This window comes from Chrysochloris asiatica, unplaced genomic scaffold, assembly GCF_000296735.1.
Source record: "Chrysochloris asiatica unplaced genomic scaffold, ChrAsi1.0 scaffold00125, whole genome shotgun sequence".
In the NCBI taxonomy this organism is placed as follows: domain Eukaryota; kingdom Metazoa; phylum Chordata; class Mammalia; order Afrosoricida; family Chrysochloridae; genus Chrysochloris; species Chrysochloris asiatica.
The window spans coordinates 1,400,119-1,410,470 of NW_006408643.1; the positions used below are offsets into that span (position 1 = coordinate 1,400,119).

Consider the following 10,352-nt stretch of genomic DNA (forward strand, 5'->3'; position numbering starts at 1 on the left):
CTTTGTGTTGTAAATTCTCACTTCTATGATGTTAACGATGTGGTGCTGTGGGATTGGTTCAAACATGCCAGCTACTCCTCCTAGGAAACTCTACATGGGGTCACTATGAGTCAGAACCAACTCAAGGGTAATTAGCAACACGCTGTTAATAACCAAATGCAATTGACAGGCTTAGGCTATGGTTTGAGTTAATGTCTTTTGAGATATAAAAGGAGAGAGAAGTGAGCAGGGAAACGGAGACCTACTATTACTAAGACACAAGAGCCAGGAGTGGGGTGCATCCTTTGGTCCTGGGGTCCCTGAGCTATGAAGCTCCTAGATCCAGGGGAAGATTGGTGCCAAGACCCAGGGAGATGTCCAAGGAATGCTGGACCTACAGATGCTAAAAGGAGACAAGGAGCTTTGTCCAGTGGTGACAAAGAGAAAACCTTCCCCTAGAACCAGTGCTTTGAATGTGGATTTCTAAAATGGAGTCCTGGTGTGGCGCTGTGGGTTAATGCACCAGACTGCAAAGCCGTTTGAACTGCAAGGTTGGCGGGTCAAGCTCACCAGCTGCTCCTAGGAAACCCTATACAGGATCGCTATGGGTTGGAACCGAATCAACAGCACTTAACAACAACAATAACAACACTGAGAAAGGAGTCCTGGTGTGGTGCTAGGGTTAATGTGCTAGACTGCAAAGCTGTTTGAGCTGCAAGGTCGGTGGTTCAAGCTCATCAGCTGCTCCTTGAAAACCCTATACAGGGTCGCTATGGATCGGAACCGACTCGACAGCACTTCACAACAGCAACAATACTATGAAAGAAGAAACTTCTGTTTGTTGAAGGCATCCACGTTTAGTATTTCTGCTATAGGAGCACTAGAAAACTCTAAGGAGCAGTCCTACTCTGAAACACGTGGGGTCTCCATGAGTCAGAACTGACTCCATGGCACCTGCTTATAACTAATTAGAAAATATAATGGAACAAAAGATCCTAATTCACAGTAACATGGAAGGGTGGGGGCAAGAAAGAACTCACATAACGAACTTAACCCGAAAAAAATGAGAGCGAATGACAATGCTGGACTGAATGATGGAGACTAAAGTGGAGACAGGCTGTGGTCTCTGGGTGGATATTGTTGTTCAGTGCCGTCAAGTCAGTTACGACTCATAGCTAGCCTGTATAAGGTTTCCGAGCAGTTGGTGGGTTTGAACTGCCGAACTTGTAGTTCGCAACACAGTGCTGATTCTACAGCATTAAATTAAATACGAATGTACAGGTTGGAAGGAAATCCAATTCAATTCTTGGTGGAACTGTTTTATGGACCTAAACACAGAATGACTCTAAAATTCACTTGTAATAATCAACACGGGCACCTAGGAAGGAGTGAAACCCACTGGATATTGAAATATTAGAAGTCTATGGAAATAAAAACAATGGGATGATGGGCAAAGATTTTACTAATCAACTGATGTCGTTTGTGGAAGCTGGAGTCCATCCAGCAGCACCTCGGAAGAAAGGCTTGGTGATCTATTATATAGAGGTACCTCGGAAGAAAGTCCTGGCAATCTACTTCCAAAACGTCAGCCATTGAAAGTCCTCTGGAGCACAATTCCACTCTGACACACATGAGGTCACCCTGAGTCAGAGCCGACTTAATGGCACCTGGGTCATGTAACTCATTTCCTGATTGGCCTCATAGAGACTCTAAGTGCTGCTAGAATTGGGGCCAGGTGGAGTGAGATTCTGTAGGTGATTTGGCACCTGGCTGTGCCCGCACACCTTTCCCAGGTGTTTCAGTTTGTCCATGGCTTTGGGGACCTAAGATACACTTGGGAGCTTGGTGAGACAGTGCAGTTCATAGTGAGGGTGCCTTGGGTGTCCCTGGGTGCAGGCCTCCTGTTAGCTCTCAGTTCCCCAGTAGGAGCCGGTGACCACTAGGAGATTCCCTGGCCTAGCTTTCTATTGTTCTTGGTTTTTTGTTTTTTTTCCCTTTCTTCCTGAAAGTAGTTAAGTGCAATGGAGTCGGTTCTGACCCATAGCATTTAACTACTTGTACAGGGTTTCTGAGGCTGTAAATCTTTATGGGAGCAGAAAGCCTCATCTTTCTCTCACAGCTGGTAGTTTCGAACTGCTTACCTTAAGGTTCGCAGCCTGATTCGTAACCACTACGCTACCAGAGATCCTAAAAGTAGAGGCTGCCCCAAATTGGCTAAGAACTGCTGATGGATCCCTCGTAGCACAAATGGTTGAGTGTTTGACTACGAAATGAAAGAAAGTTTGAAGGTTCAAACCCACACAGAGCCACCTCATAAAAATGGCCTGGTGATGTACTTTCAGGGTGTGGTACTGTAGGATAAAGCACTGGCCCACAAGGTTGGTTTGAACCACAGGTCAGGGGTTAAAACTTAACCAGCCACTCCTTGGAAACCCTAAACAGTGTTGTTATGAATCAGTCAGAACCAACTCAATGGGACTTAACAACATAACAATGTTAGTGACCGGAGGGATGGTTTGCATGTGGATGGCTTGCACTGCATTGAGATCTTTGATATAGAAGGGTGGGAGACAGGCCTTGAAATAACAAAATCACCACTTGTACACTCATCCCATAGCATGTTCTGAGGGAAAGGAAGAAAAGAGGAGTGCAAAACAGAGGAGGGGGCAGGAAGGAAAGAAGAAGGGAAGGAGGACCAAGATAGCTGGGGAAATCTCACCCTTCCTAAGCCCACCACGTGGGCCCCAGTGCCTTCCTGGCCGGCCAGCTGTGAGGGTCCAACTCATTGGCTTTTTTCTGACTACCTCCCACCCAGTCCTGGACTCCTGGTGTGGTGCTGTAGAATCAGCATTGGGCTGCGAGCTACAAGATCGGCTCCTTGGAAACCCCTATACAGGGTCTCTATGAGTTAGAACCACCTTGATGGCACTTAACAACAATAACCACCCAGCACTGGACTGTAAAATGGGTTTGAACTGCAAGATCAGAGGTTCAAACTCACCAGCTGCTCCTCAGAAACCCCTATACAGAGTCGCTATGAGTTATAACTGACTTGACGGCACTTAACAACAACCACTCAGCAGGCCCACGGAAGAAAGACCTGGCAATCTGCTTCTGTAAAGAAAACAGCCTGGAACCCCCCTGGGACAGTTCTACACTGCCAACTGGGGTCGCTGTGAATCGGAATTAATGAGATGGCACCCAACAACAACTTGGAACAACTTTGTGCAGGTGCCTACTGTGTGCCCAGGTCCAGCGGGGTGGCTATTACTCTTCCCATTTTCCCAATGGGGAAATTGAGGCTCTGAGGAGCACGTGAGCTTCAGGGTTTCCCAGTAGCCTGAAGAGCAAGATTCCAGCCCACAAAGGCTTCTGCCTGTCGTACACACACACACACTCACACACACATACACACACACACTCACACGTTCTTACCGACTCGGGGTTCTTGACGAAGACCTTGGTGCTGCCCATCTGGTACTGGTCAGGTTCCATGTTGACCGCCCGCATCAGGTGCTGGACACCCTGGCGCTCGTCCCCATGCCACCGCGGCCATGTCTCAGGAGTGAGGATGGCATACCTGGACGCAGAGGGGCAGCATGCAGTGTATGTATGTGTGTGCGTGTGCGTGTGCCTGTGCACATGTGCAAGTGAACCAGGTCAGCAGGTTGGGGCTGGCTGGTGGGGCACCTCACTCACCTCTGCAGGAATTTGGGGAACTGGCGGCGGTAGGCGAAGCCTGCCCTGCGCACCCGTATATTCTCCTTCAGGCCCAGGTATTCCACCTGGTGCTTGACCCTGTGGGAAGAGCAGCCTGAATCCCATGATGAGGGTGAGCGCTGCCTGACATTCGGTTACCAGGAAGGACAGACAGATTTGGTGGGTCTGCAGTGATTTAGGGGAGAGTTCTGGGGTCTGGGAGAGTCAGTGCTGGGGCCAGGGGTCAGCCTGGAGGCAGCTGCTGGGGGTGGAGCATGGGCTTGGGAGGAGGAGTCTGCACTTGTTGATTAGTTTGGGGGTCTGGGGAGCTGGAGGGATGTGCTAGTGCCTGGCCAAGCTATAGTTGGTCCGGGATCATCCCTGGGACTGGGGGTCTTGGCCAAGCCTAGGTGTTACCAGCTGAGGTCAATTCTGGGATAGGTCCTGGAGCCCTGGGAGGGTCCATGCTGGTTCCGGGGTAGGGGGTCACCTGCTTTCCTCCCAGTCACGGGGTCTCTTGGTCTCATTGGGTTTGATGCAGCGGATGTAGTGGGGAGTGCACCGCTTCAGTGTGGCCACAAGATCATTGGCTTGTTTCTGGGGTGGAGGGAAGGCAAGGGTGGGAGGCTCAGACCCCACCCTTCTCCCCAACCTGGAGACTGAGACACACTGAGTCAGTGGATGTTTCCTGGGGCTCAGGTGGCCTGGTCCGTGTACCCTTCTTTAGCCCACATGACAATACACCCAACACTCTCGTCCTCATCCTGATCCTTGTAGGCCCTGGCGGTGCAAATGATTAATGCACCTGGCTGCTCACCAAAACGTTGGAGGTTCTCGTCCATTCACAGGCACCTTGGAAGAAAGGCCTGGTGATCTATTTCCACAAAATCAACAATGGAAAATGCTAAGAGGCTCAGCTCTGCTGCGACAACTATGGGGTGGCCATGAATCGAGATCAACTCCACAATAGCTGGTTTTTACCGGCCCTGGCCCTGGCACCTAACTGGGGGTTCTCATAGCCGCAGCACTTAGTGCTTAGCAAAGGCCGGGCACATGGTAACCAGGGACTGTGGTGTCAAGTCACAGTGACTCCATGGGCATTGTAGTGTAGTGGTTCTGAATTGGGCTGCTAACCTCAAGGTCAGCAGTTCAAAACTACCAGCCAGTCTGCAGGAGAAAGATGAGGCTTTCTGCTCCCATAAAGATTTGCAGCCTCGGAAACCTTTTGCAGGGTCACTATGAGTCAGAACCGACTCCATGGTACTTAACAACAACAACAACCATGGGCATTGGAGTCCTGGTATGGTGCTGTAGGATAGGATAAGCACTGGACGGGAAGGTCAGTGGCTCAAACTGACCAGCCGCTCCTCAGAAACCCTATTTAGGGTTGCTATGAGTCAGAACCAACTCGACGGCACTTGACAACAACAACCGTAGGCATTAGAGTAGAACTACATTCCATGGAGTTTTCGGTGGATGAGTTTTGGTAGATGGCCAGATCTGTCTTCAATGGTGCCTCGGGGTAGTGGTCAAGCATGTTGATCGTTTGTGCCACCCGGGAACCCCTGACACTTGGTAAGTGCTCAGTGAACACTGGTTGACTGAGTGAGCGAGGACCTGGAAGCACAGGAGGCCAGGATTGACCAATTTGTGGGCGAGTTCTGGCTTCTGGGGCTACTTTGGAAATAGAGAATTGGATGAGTGTGTCCGAGAAACCAGGGTAGAGGCTAGAGACTGTGTGTTTGCATCTTAACACCTTGTTGTTATTGTTGACTACTGTGAAGTCAGTTCTGACTCATAACAACCCTGCATATGGTTTCCGAGGAGCAGGTGGTGAGTTTGAACCTCCAACCTTACTGTTACTAGTGCATACCAGGACCCCTCTTAACAGCACCACATCAGGACCCCTCCCGGCCCCTTGAAAACTGATCCAGGTGAAAGGGTGGGCAGGAGAGACCTGTTCTGATGAATAGTCTCAGCTCTGATGAACTGACTGCCCCTCACTGAACTCTGTCTCCTTGTTGGCCTAATGGCACATGTCTAGCCATTCACCATGGATGGATATCTAGATGGTTTCTGCTGCTAGGTTACTGTGGATACTGTTACCATGGACACGGGCCTACAAGTCTCTCCCTGAGTCCTTGATTTCAAGTCTTTTGTGCATAAGAGGGACTCCAAAAAGTTCATGGAAAAACAGAATGACAAGCAATGGGCTCTCTGCATGAACTTTTGACCAAGGATTGGGAATGCCAGGTCACATGGCAGTTCTCTGTTTAACTTTTTCAGCACTGGACTGCAAACCACAAGACCATCAGTTCAAACCCACCAGCTGCTCCTCGGTAACCCTGTACAGTTGGTATGAGTTGGAACCAACTCGACAGCTTAACAACAACAAACAACATTATGTGTTGGCAGCACAGGGTAAGCGCTCAATCTCTGCTTATTAAAATACTATCATTAGACTGAAGATGTTGGAAAGGTTGTGGAGGGGCCAGAACACTCATCCATGGCTGATAGGAATGTGAAATGGTGTAGCCACTGTGGGAACCAGTCTAATGGCTCCTCAAAAAGGTGGAGATTGGATCCAGCAACCCCAACCAGGCATTTATCCATCCATTGCTATTGTTGTTGTTATGTGCTGTCGAGTCGGTTCTGACCCATAGTGACCTTGCATAGGATTTCCAAGGAGCAGCTGGTGAGCTTGAACCGCCAACCTTGTAGTTCAAACGACTTTGCAGTCTGGAGCATTAACCCACAGCGCCACACCAAGACTCTTATCCATCCTTGTTGTTGTTGTTAAGTGCCGTTAAGTCGATTCCAAACCATAGTGACCCTGTATAGGGTTTCTGAGGAGACACTGGTGAGCTTGAACCACCGACCTTGCAGTTTAAACAGCTTTGCAGTCTGCCGCATTAACCCACAGCACCACACCTGGACTCCTTTATAGATGAGTGGAAAAACACACAGAATGGAACACTACTCAGCCACAAACAGGAATGAAATTCTGATGCTCGTCAGCATGTGGATGAACCACAAAAACATCCTGCTGAGCGAAAGAAGCCAGAACCCAAAGGACAAATTTATACGAAATAAGGCAATATAGAGCCAACAAAAACCAAAGCTTTTTTTGGGGGGTGGGAGTGGGGGGTGGGGGGGGGGGGGGGGGGGGGGGGGAAGGGAGAGTTGTTGTCTGAGGAGCCGCAAGTTAATGTTTCGGTGGTGGAATGATTTGGAAAAGGACAGTGATAAATATTGGCACAACATGGAAATGAATCCAGGTCATTGAATTATAAATGTGGAAGTCGTGCTGGTGAATGTTTTGGTGTGTATATTTTCACCACAATTACACACACACACCAAGGAGCCCTGGTAGCGTAGAGGTTAGGAATTGGGCTGCTAATCTCACGGTCAGCAGTTCAAAACTACCAGCTATTCTGGGGAAAGAAAGATGAGGCTTTCTGCTCCCGTAAAGATTTACAGCCTCGGAAACCCTGTACAGAGTCACTATGAGTCAGAACTGACTCCATGGCACATAACAACAACAACAACAACAACAACAACACACACACACACACACGAGGGGGTTTCACAAAGTTCGTGGAAAAGGGAATAGAAAGATAATGAAAATTTCCCATATGTCTTATGGAGCCGTGGTAGCGTAGTGGTTACACATTGGGTTGCGAACCGCAAGGTCAGCAGTTTGAGTCCACCAGGTGCTCCTCAGGAGAAAAATGAGGCTTTCTGCTCCCGTAAAGATTTACAGCCTTGGAAACCCTGTACCGAGTCAGAACCGACTCCACGGCACACCAGCACCGCCATATATGTCAAAATAATGATTGGTCCCTTCTGGACTTAGGCCATTGAGGGCTCATCAGGGAGGCTGACCTAAGCCCTCCAAACCCAGAACTGGAGGAAGAGCCTTCTGGATGGTGGGTAGTAGAGAATGGGGGTGGGGTGGGCAGAGGCCCCTAGGGAACGGGGAGGGCTGACAGGGACCCAGGTCATCCATATTTCCTTTTTGCTGGCTGCTGCAAGCCTACCTACCTTGATCTTGGAGCCAGCTGTGCTGGGGCGGCCCTTCTTGTCTACATCCAGCTTCTCAGGAAAGAGCATCTGCAGGAAGACACTGGGATGGGGGGAGAAAGGCATTGGAGATACAGTTGGGTCTTGGGGTGCTCTCCTCTGAGGGCACCCTGAAAAACATGGTTTGCCCTGAATGTGAGATATGAGCCATGGAGGATTGGTTTCATCCTGGCCCTTGCTTTGTAAGTGCTTTTGACTTCTTCCATGATTATACCCCAGTTGGGTAGCTAGGGAAAGAGAGTGGAGAATAATGGAAGTCATAAAATGTATCCATTTGTGCAGTAGGCGCAGTCCCCTTCTGTGAGAGGTGAAAAGATGTCCCTCCTCCCCCAAACAATGTTGTTGTTAGTGCTGTGGAGCTGACCCAGCTCCTGGAGACCTCATGCACAACAGAACAAAACACTGCCCACCCAGTCTTGCACCAGCCCCAGAATTGGTTGCAGTTTGACTATAGTGATCTATAGTGTTCACTGACTGATTTTGTTTTTTCCTTAAATGTTTTATTGTGAATTATGTGATCGTTTACATGGGAGAACATTAGTTTTACATTCATTCTATCGTATATCGTCTCATTGCCATGGTTACAATCCCCTCCATGCAATACTTCCCCCCCGTACGCCCCAGGTCTTCGGCACACAGTCGCTCTCCCTCTCTGGGTCTAAATCACTGAAAGTAGAGCCCCTGGCTTTTCTTCCTAGCCCGTCTTCTTTTGGAAGCGCCACTAAATCCCATTCAGCATCCTAACAACACACAAGCCTCCATGGACAGATGGGAGGTAGCTGTGCTCTAGGTGCCTTGACTGCAGATCCAAGGCTGAATCACCACTGCCTCATTGTCCCTGAAAGACGTCCAGGCCAAATGCCTAGAACTTTTGGCAAGGGGTTTTTACAGAGGTAATTAAGGATCTTGAGATCAGCCTGAGTTATCTGGGTGGGGCCTAAATCCAGCAACAAGTGTCCTTACACAAGAAAAGCTAGAGGGAGATTTGAGACAGAAGAGAAGACACAAAGAGGAACGGCAGTGAGACATTGGAGGCAGAGACTGGAGTTTTGTGGCCACAAGCCAAGGAAAGCCAGGAAAGTAATACCCCTTCAGAGGCATCCTGTTTGTACACTGTACACGTGTGTGTGAAGTAACGTACAAGGACACTCCCTATGGCACTGTTGATGGTTCTCAAAGAGGGACACAACCTAAGTGTCCATCAACTGGGGATCTGTGATGTATTGGCTTGTGTCCCCCCCTGCTAATAAATGCATTATCACCCCAATCCTGATACCCTCTGGATGAATATCCCATTTGGGAATAGAGCTTTCTTTGTTATAGTAACGAGGTCATAGCAGTGTAGGATGTGTCTAAAACATCTGAGTTACGAGGAGACACAGCAGGGAGAGACAGTCTTTATGCGAGGTTCACCAAGGAACCAAAGCGTGTCTGAAACTGAAAGAGACAAGGACCTTTCCCAGAGGTGGCGTCCTGACTACAGACCTCTAGCCTTCTGAACTCTCAGGAAAACACATTTCTGTTCTTTTTAAACCACTCCCCTGTGGTATCTCTGTTACAGTAGCACTACGAAAAGTAGACAGGATTGATTACATTGTTGCTACATGAAAAAGTAGACAGGATTGATTAAATACATTGTTGCTATATGAAAAAGTAGTCAGGATTGATTAATTACATGGGTGAGAAGTAGACAGGATTGATTAAATACATTGCTGAGTGGACAGAACTGATTAAATACATTGCTGGTACATTCAGAGCTCCATCCGCACCTCTTCAATGAGGGCTTCCCTGCCCATGTGTCTAAATAGAATGCCTTCTTCCTACCTGTTCCAGACCTTTATCTTCCTACCTCTTATCAATAAGGTCCCTGGGGAGTGCTAGATTCCACAATCAGTCAATCAAATCACTGCTGTTGAGTGGATTCCAAGTCATAATGACCCTGCCTAGAGTTTCTGAGGCTGTCAATCTCTCCAGGAGCAGAAACCCTCATCTTTCTTCTGAGGAGCAGCTGGTGGGTTTGAATTGCCGACCTTACAGTTAGCAGTCCAGTGCTTATCCTACACTTAACAATAACAACGAATGTCATAAGGAGCCCTAGTGGTATCCTAGTTAATCGTGTGTCTACTAACCAGAAGGTAGGCAGTTTGAACCCATCCAATGGCTCCTCTAGAGAAAAATCTGGTGGTCTGCTCCGGTAAAGATCACAGACTAATAACATAGACCACAGAGACAAGGTTCTACAGCCTGGCATCTGACTAACCATCTAAGGTACAACTTGGTCTCTCCCTATCTAGAGGAAAGAAGAAGGATGAAAATTGAAGCTTGAGAGAGAAAAAAAATTCTTTTTTCATGGATTCCTGGTGAGGCCCTTTAGGATCAACACTGGACTATGAACCACAGGGTTGGCAGTTCAAACCCATCAGCTGCTCCTTGGAAACCCTATACAGGGTCACAATGAGTTAGAACCAACCACACGGCATTTAAGAACAACAATGAACCATGTGACCATCAGTCTCCATGACCCCGAGATTACAAGAACTAGATGGTGCCTAGCTACCACATGACCCCGAGATTACAAGAACTAGATGGTG

General features: G+C 48.5%; 1 protein-coding gene across 1 annotated transcript in view; it reads right to left on the reverse strand.

Moving 5' to 3' along the window:
- Positions 1–10,352, reverse strand: part of MYO1F (myosin IF) — a 48,438-nt gene that overhangs the window by 18,062 nt on the left and 20,024 nt on the right. The window contains exons 16-19 of the mRNA XM_006869005.1: positions 7,723–7,804; positions 4,169–4,275; positions 3,679–3,777; positions 3,415–3,559 (exon numbers count right to left, since the gene is read on the reverse strand). Coding sequence (XP_006869067.1) covers positions 3,415–3,559; positions 3,679–3,777; positions 4,169–4,275; positions 7,723–7,804 — 433 coding nt within the window. The remainder of the gene's footprint in view (positions 1–3,414; positions 3,560–3,678; positions 3,778–4,168; positions 4,276–7,722; positions 7,805–10,352) is intronic.